The sequence below is a fragment of the Entelurus aequoreus genome, linkage group LG02, assembly GCF_033978785.1.
Source record: "Entelurus aequoreus isolate RoL-2023_Sb linkage group LG02, RoL_Eaeq_v1.1, whole genome shotgun sequence".
NCBI classification, from domain to species: Eukaryota; Metazoa; Chordata; class Actinopteri; order Syngnathiformes; family Syngnathidae; genus Entelurus; species Entelurus aequoreus.
This window is the reverse complement of record NC_084732.1, coordinates 64,447,488-64,467,594: the sequence shown is the minus strand read 5'-3', so window position 1 is coordinate 64,467,594 and position 20,107 is coordinate 64,447,488. Positions and strand designations below refer to the sequence as shown.

At 38.6% G+C, this 20,107-nt stretch overlaps 1 protein-coding gene across 1 annotated transcript; it reads right to left on the bottom strand.

The window, feature by feature from the left end:
• hddc3 (HD domain containing 3) lies at window positions 1-18,427 on the bottom strand. The gene is made up of 4 exons (XM_062030532.1): window positions 18,033-18,427; window positions 8,709-8,764; window positions 8,382-8,622; window positions 1-3,982 (listed from the first exon to the last, which is right to left on the bottom strand). Exons 1-4 carry the CDS (start codon window positions 18,142-18,144, stop codon window positions 3,852-3,854), a joined length of 540 nt encoding a protein of 179 aa, XP_061886516.1. The 5' UTR covers window positions 18,145-18,427; the 3' UTR covers window positions 1-3,851.
• Window positions 18,428-20,107: the final 1,680 nt, after the last annotated feature.

The following is a 20,107-nucleotide window of genomic DNA, read 5'->3' as shown; positions in this document are numbered from 1 at the left end:
TTTGGCCAAAAATAGAACAAACACATTTTCAATAAAAATATTGAAAAAAATACCAGCAGCGGTAAAGTTTAGATCCATGAAGGAAATAAGAAAGTGAATGAATGTTTATAACTGAATACATTTACATATGCATAAAAATTTGTTTTCTTTTGTATTATTTTTTTAATTACTTAAGTAACGTTTATGACAACCTTTTTCCAAAACACAATACACAATGTGAGATATAACAGGATAATGCATACATTTATCATTTGTTTTCAAAACGGTTACAAAAAAGTGGGACCCCACAAATGTACTGTGAGACCCCATTTTTATGACTTGATGGGGACCCCATTTTGAAAATTCCTAGCGCCAACACTGATGGAGTATTGGTGCGTGCAAAACAGCAGCAGGCGGCTGTGGCCTGCGGGCTGGTTCTAATACTAATCAAATATCATCCCGGGGGCCATAGATAATTAATTCCTTGACTTTGACACCACTGTTGTAGGCGAATTAAGACGCTAAAAGCAATCCAATGTAGGATATTTAAAACAAACATCCACATGTTAACTTTGTGTTAAGTTCTTTGGTGATTTAGCGAGACTGAATTTGAAAAGGCTTAGAAGATAAGTGGACACTTTTAATAAACTGAACTCCAGTAGCTTTTCTTGACTTTTATTTCTATTTATAGGAGCGTGTTGGGTTATAACCTAAATAAAAGAGGAATAACACCACTTGGTCTTAACATTCAGAAACATTTGTAGGCTATTGAGTCAACATTGTCGACAAAATAAAATTTGTCGCTGAAAAATGTATTTGTCAATAATCTGTGTCGTAATTCTTCGAGTTCTACTGGGCGGAAACAAACGTATAAATAAGAGAAACATGGCTGCAGCCACTGCAATAACATTGCAAGCAAAAACATGAAAAGCATAGGAACACTTCACCCTTAACACGTCAAAGACACAAATAGCTTGCTCACTTTGCAAAGCAGACCTTGATTTTCATAGCAGCATGTCGGTCATGCAGGAGCATTTAAAGCAGACATGCCGGACATCTGGAATGTGCGGGCTCCCACTTTCCTCGGCAAGATAGCTAGTTAGCTACAGACTATTTATGTCCACCAGCGTAATATTGTTTAAATACCGAGGTGCAGTTTTTGGTGGAATGATAATTATTTTAAAGGCCTACTGAAACCCACTACTACCGACCACGCAGTCTGATAGTTTATATATCAATGATGAAATCTTAACATTGCAACACATGCCAATACGGCCGGGTTAACTTATAAAGTGCAATTTTAAATTTCCCGCTAGACTTCCGGTTGGAAACGTCTATGTATGATGACGTATGCGCGTGACTTCACGACGGCAACGGAAGTATTCGTACCCAATGTGTCACCATACAAACTGCTCTGTTTTCATCGAACAATTCCACAGTATTCTGGACATCTGTGTTGGTGAATCTTTTGCAATTTGTTTAATGAACAATGGAGATTGCAAAGAAGAAAGTTGTAGGTGGGATCGGTGTATTAGCGGCTGGCTGTAGCAACACAACAAGGACTTACTTGGATAGCAGACGCGCTAGCCGATGCTAGCCGCCAACCGCATCTGTGATCGGGTGAAGTCCTTCGTCGCGCCGTCGATCGCTGGAACGCAGGTGAGCACGGGTGTTGATGAGCAGATGAGGGCTGGCTGGCGTAGGTGGAGCGCTAATGTTTTTATCATAGCTCTGTGAGGTCCGGTTGCTAAGTTGCTAAGTTAGCTTCAGCGTCGTTAGCAACAGCATTGTTAAGCTTTGCCAGGCTGAGAATTATTAACCGTGAAGTTACATGTCCATGGTTTAATAGTATTGTTGATCTTCTGTCTATTCTTCCAGTCAGGGATTTATTTATTTTGTTTCTATCTGCATTTGAGCCAGATGCTATCACGTTAGCTCAGTAGCTAAAGAGCTTCGCCGATGTTTTGTCGTGGAGATAAAAGTCACTATGAATGTCCATTTCGCGTTCTCGAGTCTCATTTTCAAGAGGATATAGTATCCGAGGTGGTTTAAAATACAAATCCGTGATCCACAATAGAAAAAGAAGAGTGTGTGGAATCCAATGAGACCTTGTACCTAAGTTACGGTCAGAGTGAAAAAAGATACACCCTGCACTGCCTCTCTAGTCCTTCACTCCAACGTACCTCATCCACGAATCTTTCATCCTCGCTCAAATTAATGAGGTAATCGTCGCTTTCTCTGTCCGAATCTCTCTCGCTCCATTGTAAACAACGGGGAATTGTGAGGAATCCTTCCTCCTGTGACGTCACGCTACTTCCGGTATAGGCAAGGCTTTTTTTTTATCAGCGACCAAAAGTTGCGAACTTTATCGTCGTTGTTCTATACTAAATCCTTTCAGCAAAAATATGGCAATATCGCGAAATGATCAAGTATGACACATAGAATGGATCTGCTATCCCCGTTTAACTAAAAAAAATTAATTTCAGTAGGCCTTTAATGCCATATTTGAGTCTACAATTACTTTATTATTTATATTATTTTTGTAGTCTATATAAGACATTCACAGGTACAGTTGATGTTTTCTACAGCTTGCTTTTAAATAGACAAAAATGTATTCTAAGTAGTCACCTTTATTGTTTTTTGATAGTTAGCACGTGCCTAAAAATATCTCTAGCTGAATTTATAAACCGATGGTGTAGGCTTCATAATCCGATTAGTCGACGCACCAATAAAATTGTTTATTAGTCCACTGTCAAAATAGTCAATAGTTGCAACTCTAATCTGTATACTGTATATGTAAACACATTATGATAAACATTACATTTTTCCCATTCATCAATGTAATTGTGGCAGCCTGCCCCAAATACATATTTTGACATAAACCAACATCTACACTCTGGACAATGGGCATATGCACATGGAGCCCCTCACCCCCACGCCTTTTTGCCGCTGCTTGAACCCATTAGAGGCGATGGATGGCTGAGCAGTGCTTAAGATAGCAGCAGCCTGCCACCTTAGCCCCCTTGCCCAATTCACCTCCCCTCTGTTGCAAGTTTTGTGGATTCTATGTAACATGTTTGCGTGTGCTTGTGACTATCGAGTGAAGTTTCCTTTAAGTATGATGCATTTTTTGTAGCGTGAGCAATTGCCGACGCTGTAGCTGCATGTGCATAAAAAAGGGCTCCCAAACGAACGTCTCACAACTGGTAATCGGTTCTTATCATTCACTTAAAAGAACCGTACAAAAGACTCGATTCATTCGTGAATGTCACATCTCTAGTTTACAGCATTTTACTGAAAAAATGATTTGCAAAAGTATCAACTGATAACCTCAAATAATCGACAACTCTTTCCGAATTTGACTCTGAGTGGTTACGTTGCCGTGACTAAATAAGCTTGCATTTCACACTAATAAATTAAGTGCTCCATTACATTTAAAACAATTAATTATTGCTACCCAAATACTGTGAATGCTCCAAAATTGTCATTTTTGTAATACTTTTGCATGTTGCAAATGCGGGTCTTTAAAGGGAACAGAAAAAAAGTTGCTAGATGGGTCTGAATACTCGCTGAATATGCATTTTAAAGTCAATAATTTGGCAACGCCATCTGTCTACTTTTACATAATGGTATGATCCTGTTTCTTCACGAGTGATCGGCTGCATAGCATGTCCATAAAATACTGTACATTTCTACCTCTGTGCTCAAGTGATGAGAACGGAATGTGCAAGAGAAAAAAAACTAAAATAAGCAGCTGGCTTTTTCTTTAGGGGGCTTCAATGAAACTACAAACAATAATATATATATATATGAAATGTGTATTCAATTCAAACATTTAGAAATGATGCAAAAGGTGATTCCCATTGGGTCTTTTACAGCTGCACTCCTCTCTGTTTGAACAATTCCTCCAGCTTGTCCTCAAGAGTCGAGTTGGTACCTTTCAAGCCTTTCACCACCTCTGAAGCCCACACAAAATACTGCTGGACTCGCTCAGCTGTCCAACCTGACAACACACACACATGACAATGTAAAGTTTCATCTAATGACCCCGTAATGTTTTTTTTTATTGAGTTCATTTTGTCTTTTATTTAAATGTAAAACCTGGCAGTGGTTATGGTTTTTATGAATATTGTATGCATGTAAAATCGTTATATGCACATTCTTATAGATATTTCCTATGATCTTAAAACACTTCAAAGTTCATACACTCTAAAACCATGTAATTCTAACACGGAACTTAAAGGGGCTGTTTGCAACATTTACATAGATGCCTAGAGGGCGTCAACTTTCCAATGTATTTTACACAGTATATCCCGACTTCTTACAGCGTCTCGTACGTAATGGCGTAATTACGTACGTACGTAACACATGCATGCGCATTAGCTTTAGGTGTTGTTAGCTAATAATAGCAATTTGGATAGCTACACTGTAGAAAACAATCCTATTTTTATGGTTAATTTACTCTAAATTTCTACTGTAATTTTTCTTTTTTTTAAAAATAGTTTATAAAACTGTAGAATTGAAGACATTATCTGTAAATAAACAATCCGCCTGTTATTTTAAGTAATATGCCAGTAATGACAAACTATGTATATTTCTATTTTTTTTACAGAAAAATACCAAATTAATTATACATAACATTTTCTGTTTTCTTAAATTACTTTCAAATTCATGTAAAATTACAGTAATTATCTTTCATTAAATATGTAGCTTGTTATATAAAAGTCTATGTCCATACTAACAATCTAACACAGGGGTGTCAAACTCAAATACAGAGTTGGCCAAAATTTAAAATTGAATAAAGCCGCGGGCCAAGGTTGAACAAATTAACCTTTAACATACTCTACGAGCTATCGTCACGTCCGCTTTTCATCCATTCTAACATCGTTCAGACCCAGTCACAAGATATGTGCGGCTTCTGTACGCACACACGAGCAAATGCAACGCATACTTCATCAACAGCGATACAGGTTACACTGAGGGTGCGAGTATAAAAAACTTTAACACTGTTAGAAATATACGCCACACTGTGAATCCACACCAAACAAGAATGACAAACACATTTCGGGAGAACATCCGCACCGTAACACAACATAAACACAACAGAACAAATACCCAAAATCCTTTGCAGCACTAACTTTTCCGGGACGCTACAAAATACACCCCTGCTACCACCAAACCTCCCCCCCACACACACACACCTTGTAGCGTCCCGGAAGAGTTAGTGCTGCAAAGGGTTCTGGTTTGGTGTGGATTCACAGTGTGGCGTGTATTTCTAACAGTGTTAAAGTTTTTTATTCGGCTACCCTCAGTGTAACCTGTATCGCTGTTGATGAAGTATGCGTTGCATTCTAATGTGTGTGCGTGCAGAAGCCGCACATGTAATGTGACTGGGCCAGCACTCGTTTGGCTGGCTGGCTGGCTGGCTGGCTGGCTGGCTGGCTGGCTGGCTGGCTGGCTGGCGTTTGGAAGACTCCCAGGAGCATCGGCGAGCCAGCTTTAGTGTTAATTTGATATCGCCTCAAGGGCCAAGTGAAATTACACGGCGGGCCAAATTTGGCCCGCGGGCCAGAGTTTGACACCCATGCTGTAGAATAAAGGTATTTTTCTGCAGAACTGTTTGCATCGTCACTTTATTAAAGGTGGTTGATCTTAACAATTCAGAAAAAATCTGTAAAATAATGGTATTTTTCTGTAAAACTGCCAGCATTGTCACTTCATTAAAGGTGTTTGATCGTAATAATTTGGAAAAACTCTGTAGAATAAAGGTATTTTCCTGCAGAACTGTTTGCATCGTCACTTTATTAAAGGTGGATAATCTTAATAATTTAGTAAAAATCTGTAAAATTAAGATATTTTTCCGCAAAACTTTTCATGAAAATTTCTGTAAATATAATGTTTTTGATCATTATTTGGTTTACAATGTTTTACTTTAATTTTATGGTTTTCGTTTGGCAGCCATAGCTGCCAGTAGATGACCGTTTTTTTACAGAATTTTTTTTTACAGTGTAGCGTTCGCTGTCATCCAATGTATATTCTATCATAACAACAACATGACTGCAAATTGTTTGTTGCTTCTCTTGAACTGTTTATGTATTATTCTGTGTTATATGTTGCACGATTGCACCAAGAAAAATTCTTAGTTTGTGAACCCGTTCTCAAGCAATGGCAATAAAAACTATTCTGATTCTGATTCTGATGTATGTGTGCACGCGCTCCCTGGTCGTATGTGTTGACAAGACCGGTGAATGACCGCCGTAAACATTAATCCTTTTGATTCATCCATCCATCCATCCATTATCTACCGCTTATCCTTCAGACCGGTAAAAAAATGTAATACATAAACTTCGTAATTGTTAAAAATATAGACAATCGTTAAACAAATGTGTTCTATTAAACCACTAATGGTAACATAAGCTAGCCAGTGGTGTTCTTGTGATATTTTTAGCTTGTTACTGTGAGGATGTTGCAATCAGCACCTTTAATGGGTATTAAAATATCAGTACACTCAATGGTATTTTCTTTCTCAATCTGTGATGCGCTGTGACTGCAGTAAGTGAACCACGACATGGTGAGTCAACACTGTTGAAAAAAAATATCCCAATGACCCACTTTTTATCCTTTAAAGAGGAACTGCACTTTTTTTGGAATGTTGCCTATCATTCACAATCATTACGAAAGACACGACAATGGATGTATTTTTTTTAATGCATTCTAACTCGTAAAAAAACGTAAATATAAGTCTGCTTGCAATGGAGCAAAGTGATGTTTTATTTTGTTTGTTGGCTCTCATGAAGTCTGCAGTGAGTAATAATCAGTGATGTTGTTAAAAAAAAAAACGTTGTGATGCGTTTTTTTTAATAATGCGCCGCGTATGCTTGAAATGATCAAAATATGCAAATATTAAATGTTATTATAAATGTACCCATTACTACATTACATATATAAGTACATAAAACCTTAATGGAGGTGTTGGAATGTTTTTAAGGGCTTTATAGGCAGAATAGAGCGGCTCCTATAGGCTCCATTGTAAGCGGACATTTGATTGCATTTATTTACTATTTACAATGCATTAAAAAAACAAAACACATTATCATAATGTCTTTCATATTCTGAACGATGGGCAAAATTCCAAAAAAAGTGCAGTTTCCCTTTAATTGTTTTAGTATGCGGGAACATATTCATTACATTTTTTTAAGTTGGCAGGTATGAGGAAACAAAAAAATAATAATTACAAAAAATATTATTGTTAATTAAAGGGGCTGTTTGCAACTTGCTCACAGGTAAACTTTTCTAAGCAAAAGAACATTATTAACATTAACATCAAGAACATTATTGGGTCGCTTATGTTACCATTAGTGGTTTAACAGCAGATGTTTGTTTTACAGTTGTCTATACTTTTAATAATTACTAAGTTCATGTAATACAAAATGTATTACATAAACATTTTGTTTATAAAAATAATTGATGTTTATGGCAGTCACTCACCAGGCCACCTATTAGGAGACATATTATCTGCCGTTTTGTTTGGCAATATTGTGCATCACCAACTTTTCTTACCTTCTGGTACCTGCTGATGTGTATTTGGTATCTCCATAAATCCTAAAATTTTGTGCGCGTCCGCCTTTGCAGTCGTTGTCGATAAGATTTTTCTTTTTCTCTATTGTTATGGGGCATTCATCCGCCGCTGTTGCTATTTCTAATATAAAGTAGCGTAAAGTTCTAACTTATATCTGTCAGTAGACTCTCTATGAAAGCGCTAAAAACTACCTGTATAGTGGGTTTACATAATTCACCCAAGGAACTTTAGTTATGAGAGAGTTCCGGTCCGACAGTTTTTCAAGGGACACATTTCCTGCATTGTTGTTGCACTAGTGAGCCACGAATGAGGATATACTGCACTGTTGTTGATTTAATTCAAGTCTGAAAGTCATTTAAACAGTTAGCTCCATCTTTTGACACTTCTTCAACTCCCGTCCTTGCACGCTACACCGATATAACAAAGATTGCGGGGACAAGACGCTGTCGAGGTGGAGCCACGTAAATAAGACCGCCCACAAAACAACGCATGCTGAAGCGACAGTCAGAAAGCGACTTGATGATGGTCTGTAAAACATAATCTATTCAACATTTTCACCGAAGCCCCACCATTAGACCACAAGGAAGTGTTTTAAATGTAGGAAAAAAAATCATGATATGACACCTTTAATGCGCCTTATAATCCGGTGCGCTTTTTGTATGAAAATAGACCTGAATAGACCTGCTCATCAGCAGTGCGCCTTATAATCCGGTGCGCCCTATGGTCCGAAAAAATACGAAAATATGACCCCTTAAAAATGACACTGTAACCAGACAAATTAAAGTAGTCCTTGAAATGAGTGTAAAACTTGACCGAGACTTACCGACTGGTGTGCAGCGGTTCAGGTCCCTCAGGTTGTACAGTTTGTCAGCCAGTTTGACCAGTTTGGCCTGGCGGCTACAATGAGGTGCATGTTCAACCTGCAGACGCTTACGCTCCTGTTTGGGCAGACTCTTATCATCCGTCACCTCCCGCACGATGCGAGCGACGATGGCTCCAAACTTTGTTTCCAGCTCTTCGGGTTTTGTGTCTGTGTCCTCCAAAGTGTCATGAAGCAGAGCAGCCTGACGAACACATGCACAAAATAAACCGGTGATGTGATATAATCTTTGAAAGAGAAAACACACGACTACAATAGCTTAAAACGTACTTGCAAAGTCTCGATGTCTGTGACACCACCTTCATGGCTGAGAATCCTTGCAACTCCTTGACAGTAAAAACAAATAAGAGGAAATATCATTAGAGGTAATCATATTATATTAATACTGACTATTATAAAAAACATAACGAATACCGGTACATATTACATAATGCATTGTATCATAAAAGTATCAGAAAGGAGAATGTTTCTGACAGGGAAATATCTCAATAGATGGTAGCAGTTTACACGAAGAGTTTTATGCAAGTCAGACATTTTTATTCAGTTGTAGTTCAAAGTTGAAGTTACTCTATCCTCTTGTTGTGGGGCAGAGTGGTTCGTACATGCACATGCATGCTACAATCCTCCTGTTGCCATTTGTAATAAAAAGCAGCGTATCATTCTAAATTGTATCGGTCAGTAGACTCGATATGAAAGCCCTATAAACTACAACATGGCTGATAGGGTGGAGACGCCCATGGCCGACTCCACGTCTCCTGCTGGCTCCCCTTTTCTGCTGACGCAGCCGAAGCCTGGATGTGATCACCGGGCCCGGTGATCTATCTGGCTTCTCCCAAATTTCAGAGACTCTTTTTCGGACATTTTCGGCTTTCCTCCTTTTGGGATCGTTTCGTGTTTCCCCCTTTTTGGGACCGGTTCGAGCTTTCCCCTTTCTGGAACATTCCCCAAAGGACCTTGCACATTAAGATCCAAACAAACTTCCATTTGAACTGAATTAGATACCCATTAAAATCCTTTTATTACATTTTACAATTATTCGTTATTATTGTGGATGATTTATTGACGCTGTGCAATGCTTATGCAATTGAGCCTGCAATAAAGAGCATTATAAAAAGTATCAAGATTACAACCCTCATTGTACCATCGTGTCCTCGATGTAAAACGCTAGGACTACTGTGTGTCCAACACCTAGCTCTGACGGGTCACTCTAACGTTGTCCACTTACAATATGTCCTGAAGGGCTTTTCCTTTCCCCAGCTCTCGAATCTAACCTAGTCAGTAACAAAAGCCAAGATTCATTAGAGGCAAGCTACCATTAAACAGCGGGATTTGGGGGTTTTTGACTCGGGCTTAAGAGATAGGCTTCTCTACAGAGTAGCCCACAAAAGGAAGCGGGACAGACGCTGAACCAACACAGGGTAGTAGAACTAGGCGAATTGCCTCGCCATCCAGCTGAGTAGAGCCCACGTCGGTGGAGCAGCCGGTAAGACCGTCTGCGCCGAGGGGACTGGACCCGTTGAACGGAGTGCTGGATTTTGACTCGCAAGAAGAACTTGTGCGTCAATCACCGGAATCTAACAGGGGCTTGGCCTAGAGAAGGGCTTCGGCACGTAAATATGACCACCCACAAAACGGAGCATGCTGAAGAGAAGGTCAGAAAGCGGCTTGAAGATGGTCTGTAAAACAAAATCTATGCAACATTGGGACAAAAGCACCACCGTTACATGTTATGTTGGAAAGTGTTTTACATGTAGAAAAACAATCATCATATATCACACCTTTCAGCTGGAAGTGCTTCGGTGAAAAGAAAACCCCTTTTTGCAAAGTGAGCATCATACTTTTTCTGTTGGTCCACTGTCCAATCATGTTTTTATCTTTTTTACTCAAATTTCTCATCCATAGGATTGACGTGCTGTTTTGCGTCTTCCATATCGACGTGTTTGCTTCTGCACTGTCTCTACCGTTTGCGCAACAGTAACACTACTTCAACAAACTGCCCGAAATGCATTGCCAAATAAGTTTTAGGGATTTTGAGTCATTCTGCGCTGCATTTTGCATAATTAAAAAAAATCTGATTAATAATGATGATGGATATATCTGCATTAAAGCTTTAGTTTTTGCAGCTCTAGTATTAGAAGCTGTCAAGTTATTAAAGTACTAATGAAAACATTGCAATCCCTGGCATCTGTGTTTTTTTTTTGTGTTTTTCCACTCGGCTTTTGGACAACAAGTAGTCATAAAATGCGTTTAAAAAAAAGCAAAAAGCATATCACCTGACACGTAGAAGTAATTTGGGAATTGTTCGCCTCTTTGGACTAAAAGATGTGTTTTGTAGTTTTTTCGCACACTTGTGTTTGAGATGGCCGCTTTGAGGTCTGAGTGACAATACAAGGAGCTCGCCCAAGAAGGGGACAAGGGGGCCGATTGAAGTCAGTGCTGGCATGGCTCCATGAAGGTGAGTGAAAAGTTTTGTTTTGGAGGGAGCACTTAAGTGTCTGGGTGGCGGGTCTCAAACGATCATGGAGGTTCACCTGCCGGATGTGGAGGTCGTGGGCTGGTGTGGTTACATGTGGTGTGCGGTTGTGAGGCCGGTTGGATGTACTGCCAAATTCTCTAAAACGCCTTTGGAGACGACTTATTGTAGAGAAATGAACATTCAATTCACGGGCAACAGCTCTGGTGGACATTTCTGCAGTCAGCATGCCAACTGCATGCTCCATCCAAACTTGCGACATCTGTGGCATTGTGTATGGTAAAACTGCACATTTTAGAGTGGGCTTGTATTGTGGGCAGCCTAAGGCACACCTGTGCAATAATCATGCTGTTTAATTAGCATATTGATATGCCACACCTGTGAGATGGGATGGACTATCTTGGCAAAGAAGTAATGCTCACTAACACAGATTTAGACAGATTTTTGAACAGTACTTGTAAATGGTAAATGGGTTATACTTGTATAGCACTTTTCTACCTTCAAGGTACTCAAAGCGCTTGGACACTATTTCCACATTCACCCATTCACACCCACATTCACACACTGATGGCGGGAGCTGCCATGCAATGCGCTAACCACAAAACATCAGGAGCAAGGGTGAAGTTTTGCTCAAGGACACAACGGATGTGATGAAGTTGGTAGAAGGTGGGGATCAAACCAGGAACTCTCAGGTTGCTGGCACGGCCACTCTCCCAATCGCGCCACGCCGTCCCCGTTTTGAGAGGAATAGGTATTTTGTGTATATAGTAAAAGTTTTAGGTATTTGAGTTCAACTCATGGAAAATGGCAGTGTAAGAAAACAAGATTTAACAACTAGACAGAACAGTTATCATTATCAGCTCACTGTTAAATGTTAGATAACAAATTACATTTTATTTTCAAACAATTAACATTTATTATATTATTTATTACTATATGAACACACACAAAAGTACCCAAAATAAGTATATTTCAGTACCGGCATTGATGCCCAGGTACCGGGAATTGGTACCGCATTTATTCAAATGTGAAAGGTATCCATCCCTACATTGCCTGCTTTCTCCCATCTCACTTACACTTGTGCAGTCAGAGTTTAAGATTTAAAAATCAAAAAAATGTTGAGCTACGCACTAGAGTTTAATTTACGGGTGGGATAAATACACCTGTCCCCAATATTAGAGGTGACACGCCCCCCGCTTTCAACGCCTGTGGGGTGTCCTAACTTTTTCCATGCAGGGCCGCTGTGCAGCACTTTGGGCACGCCTAATACACGCAATATATTTTGAAGGTAAGCTGACCTATACTTGCGTTTACTGAATAGTGATCATTGATTACTGTTATTTGAACATTTTAATTTCAGTCATTTTGGCCTTCAATCTAACATAACAAATAAACTCTAATTACATTATGATAAAGGGCTGTTTATTGTTTAACATACTGTCATTTTGTACTGCATCAGTATATCTACTGTATAGCTAGGGCCATCCTACCCAGTTGTCATTGACACTTTGTCAATAAATGATAACCTCTTTCTCATCTTGCCTTTATGACATATATTCTTGTTATATTGATATATAAATACAAATGCATGTAATTGGTGTAATTGTATAAAAAATATCCGTGGAAACAATGTTTGTAATACTGTTCAAATTACGAGCAGGCGTAAATGCAACACTAACAACTTACCAAGTGGACCTGTGTGAAGTTGCCCCCCCTCCAAATCTCCCCAAACGTGTTCCAATTATTAGTGCTGCAAATTTTTGTTGGTCTAACGATTATAGTTTTTAGGTTATTACGTTGTATGGAGCTGGTTATGAATCATAACTCGTTAATAACTTCAATCCATCCATCCAACCATTTTCTAACGCTTGTCCCTCTCGGGGTGGCGGGGGGAGCTAAAGCCTATCCCAGGCGCATTCAGGCGGAAGGCTTGGAAACTATGATAGTTAGACCAGGGCTCGAATTTAACCACGGCAACCGCAGCAAGTGCCGCGACCGCCCTTGCCACTTGTAGTAATGCCCTAAAAAATTTACCAGCATTGACGGTGAAAACATGCCGTGACCGCCCTTGACTTTTTACTTATTAATGGACAATTGTAACGTAATTGTTTCATCGAATAAATTGATAAAAACACCCCGAGATTACTTTTTTCTTACATTTTCATTTGTTTAAGACATCGCATAATTAACTTTAATCGGTATAAACAACATCGGCGCAGCCATTTAGGGCGTAAGGGAACACTATGCCCATTTTTTTTTTCAGATATATGTTTATGAATATATATACCGTAATTTCCGGACTATAGGCCGCTACTTTTTCCCCTCGTTCTGGTCCCTGCGGCTTATACAACGGTGCAGCTTATTTACGGCCTGTTCTTCTCCGACACCGACGAAGAAGATTTCGGTGGTTTTAGTACGCAGGAGGAAGACGATGACACAATGATTAAAGACTGACTTTTCATATACCGGTAGGCTGGTTATTTTGATAACGTACAGGCGAGCACTTTGTATTACTTTGCACCGTTGTATTATTTGTACTCTGCACGAATGCTGTTCGCCATGTCAAAGATGTGAAAGTTTGATTGAATGATTGAAAGATTTATTGTTAATAAATGGGACGCTTTGCGTTCCCAAACAGTCATCTCTGTCCCGACAATCCCCTCTGTGGTAGCAGGAACCCCTATATACTACGGTAATTACACATCAAAACCCTGCAGCTTATAGTCAGGTGCGGCTTATATATGGAGCAATCTGTATTTTCCCCTAAATTTAGCTGGTGCGGCTTATAGTCAGGTGCGGCTTATAGTCCGGAAATTAAGGTGTGTGTATATATATATATATATATATATATATATATATATATATATATATATATATATATATATATATATATATATATATATATATATATATATATATATATATATATATATATACATATACAGCAGGTCAGGGAAAAACACAAAGGCTATTTCATCCCTACAAGCCTGTTTCGCAGGTTTCTCTGCTCTTCAGGGGATTTTATTGAAGTGTCTCACCGTTTATCAACAACACCCAGAAACGCCGTCGGCTTCGCTGGGCCTGAGCTCATCTAAGATAGACTGATACAAAGTGGAAAAGTGTTCTGTGGTCTGACGAGTCCACATTTCAAATTGTTTTTGGAAACTGTGGACGTCGTGTCCTCCGGACCAAAGAGGAAAAGAACCATCCGGATTGTTATAGGCGCAAAGTGTAAAAGCCTGCATCTGTGATGGTATGGGGGTGTATCAGTGCCCAAGACATGGGTAACTTACACATCTGTGAAGGCACCATTAATGCTGAAAGGTAAATACAGGTTTTGGAGCGACATATGCTGCCATCCAAGCAACGTTACCATGGACGCCCCTGCTTATTTCAGCAAGACAATGCCAAGCCACGTGTTACATCAACGTGGCTTCATAGTAAAAGTGCGGGTACTAGACTGGCCTGCCTGTAGTCCAGACCTGTCTCCCATTGAAAATGTGTGGCGCATTATGAAGCCTAAAATACCACAACGGAGACCCCCGGACTGTTGAACAACTTAAGCTGTACATCAAGCAAGAATGGGAAAGAATTCCACCTGAGAAGCTTAAAAAATGTGTCTCCTCAGTTACATATATATATATATACATATATACATATATATGTATATATATATATATACATACATACATACATACATACATACATACATACATACATACATACATACATACATACATACATACATACATACATATATATATATATATATATATATATATATATATATATATATATATATATATATATATATATATATATATATATATATATATATATATATGTATATGTATGCATGCTTTGGAGCCCCTGCCTCGAAAGAAAATAATGTTTGCCTTGGTGCCCTAAAATATGAGCCCTCCTTTAAGGCAACACTTGCCTTACACTTAAAAAGTTAAAATTTGAGGCCTGTTAGACCAAACATTTTTGCAGAACAAACAACCACAAAACGAATAGAACAGGTTTGGGAAGATGGTGACATAGTTGGAGCGTAGTTATGATTAATAACACATTAATACCATAAAATGTTAACTTAAAAACTACCAGCACAAACGAAGCACAAATAATTGGAACAAGTTTGGGGAGATTGGACCCTGAATGCAGACCGATGAATCACAAATCGTTAAAATTTTAACTATGATAGAAACTGTAGTACATGTACCACTAGTGGTATGCGGGCACCATCTAGTGGTACACTAAAGAATCACTTGATTAAAGTGTATTTTCCTATATTCAAACACAGTCTTACTGTTCAAACTAGGTGTAATGTTAGAGTGACCAACATATTAAATACACCTGTTTAATAAATCCTCTGCCTTGTTTTAATGAATATTTAGGCCTACTACGCTACTGTATTTAACTGTTCATTATGGTTGCACTTGGGAGAGACAAGTCTTTTCTGAGGTGGTACTTGGTGAAAACAGTTCGAAAACCACTGAGTTAGACCAAAATAATTTGCAGCACAAACGAAGAACAAACAAATGGGACAAGTTTGGGGAGATTTTTTTTACATAGTTAGGGGGTCTACGTATGATTATTAACACGTTAATTACATGTTAATAACATAAAATAATAAAACGTAAATAACTACAATAGTTAGACCAACTTCACACAGGGACCAAGTTGGTAGGTAATTTACATTGTTCCCTATATCCTGAATGCAGCACAATATGTCAATTTAACAATTGGGTGGCTAATTTAAGTCGTTCCCAGGGCCCTGAATGCAGCACAATCGTTAAGTCAACTTGACAATTGGGTGGTTAATTTATGTCGTTCTCTGGACGCGAGACGCAACACAATAGTAAAGTCAACTTACCAATTGGGTCTTGTTTTAATAAATACTTGGGCCTACTACGCTACTGTATTTAACTGTTGGTCATTATGCTTGCACTTGGTAGAGACAAGTCTTTGCTGAGGTTGTACTTGGTGAAAACAGTTCGAGAACCACTGAGTTAGACCAAAATAATTTGCAGCACAAACGAAGAACAAACAAATGGGACAAGTTTGGGGAGATTTTGACATAGTTGGGCGGTCTAGTTATGATTATTAACACGTTAACTATATGTTAATAACATAAAATAATAAAACGTTAATAACTTAAAAACTAAAATAGTTAGACCAAATTCACACAGGTACCAAGTGGGTAGGTAATTTACATTGTTCCCTATATCCTGAATGCAGCACAATAGTTATGTGAACTTACCAATTGGGTGGTTAATTTAAGTCGTTTCCTGGACCCTGAATGAAACACAATCGTTAAGTCGACTTACCAACTGGGTGGTTAATTTATGTCGTTTTCTGGACCCGAGACGCAACACAATAGTAAAGTCAACTTACCAATTGGGTCTTGTTTTAATACATACTTGGGCCTACTACGCTATAGTAATTAACTGTTGGTTATTATGGTTGCACTTGGGAGAGACAAGTCTTTGCTGAGGTTGTACTTGGTGAAAAAAGTTTGAGAACCACTGAGTTAAACCAAAACAATTTGCAGCACAAATGAAGAGCAAACAAATGGGACAAGTTTGGGGAGATTTTGACATAGTTGGGCGGTCTAGTTATGATTATTAACACGTTAACTATATGTTAATAACATAAAATAATAAAACGTTAATAACTTAAAAACTAAAATAGTTAGACCAACTTCACACAGGTACCAAGTGGGTAGGTAATTTACATTGTTCCCTATATCCTGAATGCAGCACAATAGTTATGTGAACTTACCAATTGGGTGGTTAATTTAAGTCGTTTCCTGGACCCTGAATGAAACACAATCGTTAAGTCAACTTACCAACTGGGTGGTTAATTTATGTCGTTTTCTGGACCCGAGACGCAACACAATAGTAAAGTCAACTTACCAATTGGGTCTTGTTTTAATACATACTTGGGCCTACTACGCTACAGTATTTAACTGTTGGTCATTATGGTTGCACTTGGGAGAGACAAGTCTTTGCTGAGGTTGTACTTGGTGAAAAAAGTTTGAGAACCACTGAGTTAAACCAAAACAATTTGCAGCACAAATGAAGAGCAAACAAATGGGACAAGTTTGGGGAGATTTTGACATAGTTGGGCGGTCTAGTTATGGTTATTAACACGTTAACTATATGTTAATAACATAAAATAATAAAACGTTAATAACTTAAAAACTAAAATAGTTAGACCAACTTCACACAGGTACCAAGTGGGTAGGTAATTTACATCGTTCCCTATATCCTGAATGCAGCACAATAGTTATGTGAACTTACCAATTGGGTGGTTAATTTAAGTCGTTTCCTGGACCCTGAATGCAACACAATCGTTAAGTCAACTTACCAATTGGGTGGTTAATTTATGTCGTTTTCTGGACCCGAGACGCAACACAATAGTAAAGTCAACTTACCAATTGGGTCTTGTTTTAATAAATACTTGGGCCTACTACGCTACTGTATTTTATGAAAATAGTATATATCTGTATCATGAATCAATTTAAGTGGACTCCGACTTAAACAAGTTGAAAAACTTATTCGGGTGTTACCATTTAGTGGTCAATTGTACGGAATATGTACTTCACTGTGCAATCTACTAATAAAAGTTTAAATCAATCAATCAAAAACTGTTGGTCATTATGGTTGCACTTGGGAGAGACAAGTCTTTGCTGAGGTGGTACTTGGTGAAAAAAGTTTGAGAACCACTGAGTTAAACCAAAAATAATTTGCAGCACAAACGAAGAGCAAACAAATGGGACAAGTTTGGGGAGATTTTTATATAGTTGGGCGGTCTAGTTATGATTATTAACACGTTAACTACATGTTAATAACATAAAATAATAAAACGTTAATAACTTAAAAACTAAAATAGTTAGACCAACTTCACACAGGTACCAACTGGGTAGGTAATTTACATCGTTCCCTATATCCTGGATGCAGCACAATAGTTATGTGAACTTACCAATTGGGTGGTTAATTTAAGTCGTTTCCTGGATCCTGAATGCAACACAATCGTTAAGTCAACTTACCAATTGGGTGGTTAATTTAAGTCGTTTCCTGGACCCTGAATGCAACACAATCGTTAAGTCAACTTACCAATTGGGTGGTTAATGTAAGGCGTTCCCTCTTCGTCTTTGCGACGCTGCTTTCGGTGTTTTCTAGCCGCAAAATCAACTGTCTCTACTAACAACACTGCATCCGAATTCATAGCGTCAAATGTGCTTGGTGAGAGCAAACAACAGCCCGAAGTTTTTGAAGTGTAACTAGCAGGCAGGAAGGCACAGTTCACTGTTGGTGTTGTTCCAGTGGGGGATTATGAAACACCTGAACAGTGACTAGTATTATAGGTGGCGGGCCGGCGGCACAGATGTAGGCCACGCCCCTTTGAGTTGCGCGCCGACGGCGAGCCTAAAAGGCCAAAAGTGTCCAACAGACGAATATCAGTGAAGAGGAGCTGTCACGCCAATTTTCTTCCCATCACAAAAACCTTCCTACCCCCCATTTACTTCCGGGGTCATTTCCACTTACGTCAGTTCCTCTTACTTACGTCATTTCCTCTTACGTCATTGCCAGCGATCGATAAATCCAAATCTCCTGAATATGGTGGTGTCACTGGATGATATTCGTCTTTATCTGTCCCAGGGGACTTATGTCAAACACCAGCAGGCTTCGCAACATTTCAAGCGGAGTGTTAGGGCCGCTGCTGCGAACTTCTGTCTTCGTGGTAACGTGCAAAAAATATTAATTAATATATAATACTGTTAAATGTCTGTACTACTTTAAATCAACATTATTGTTGAAACCATTTCACTAATATTAATTAATATATAATAATGTTAAATGTCTGTACTTTAAATCAACATTATTGTTGAAACCATTTCACTAATATTAATTAATATATAATACTGTTAAATGTCTGTACTACTTTAAATCAACATTATTGTTGGAACCATTTCACTAATATTAATTAATATATAATACTGTTAAATGTCTGTACTACTTTAAATCAACATTATTGTTGAAACCATTTCACTAATATTAATTAATATATTATACTGTTAAATGTCTGTACTTTAAATCAACATTATTGTTGAAACATTTCAGTAATATTAATTAATATATAATGTTAAATGTCTGTACTTTAAATCAACATTATTGTTGATACCATTTCACTAATATTAATTAATAAATATATAATACTGTTAAATGTCTGTACTACTTTAAATCAACATTATTGTTGAAACCATTTCACTAATATTAATTAATATATTATACTGTTAAATGTCTGTACTTTAAATCAACATTATTGTTGAAACATTTCAGTAATATTAATTAATATATAATGTTAAATGTCTGTACTTTAAATCAACATTATTGTTGATAATTAATATATAATGTTAAATGTCTGTACTTTAAATCAACATTAAATGTCTGTACTACTTTAAATCAACATTATTGTTGAGACCATTTCACTAATATTAATTAATATATAATACTGTTAAATGTCTGTACTTTTAATCAACATTATTGTTGAAACCATTTCACTAATATTAATTAATATATCCATCCATCCATCCATCTTCTTCCGCTTATCCGAGGTCGGGTCGCGGGGGCAGCAGCCTAAGCAGGGAAACCTAGACTTCCCTCTCCCCAGCCACTTCGTCCAGCTCTTCCCGGGGGATCCCGAGGCGTTCCCAGGCCAGTCTTCCCAACGTGCCCTGGGTCTTCCCCGTGGCCTCCTACCGGTCGGACGTGCCCTAAACACCTCCCTAGGGAGGCGTTCGGGTGGCATCCTGACCAGATGCCCGAACCACCTCAACTGGCTCCTCTCGATGTGGAGGAGCAGCGGCTTTACTTTGAGCTCCCCCCGGATGGCAGAGCTTCTCACCCTATCTCTAAGGGAGAGCCCCGCCACCCGGCGGAGGAAACTCATTTCGGCCGCTTGTACCCGTGATCTTGTCCTTTCGGTCATAACCCAAAGCTCATGACCATAGGTGAGGATGGGAACGTAGATCGACCGGTAAATTGAGAGCTTTGCCTTCCGGCTCAGCTCCTTCTTCACCACAACGGATCGATACAGCGTCCGCATTACTGAAGACGCCGCACCGATCCGCCTGTCGATCTCACGATCCACTCTTCCCCCACTCGTGAACAAGACTCCAAGGTACTTG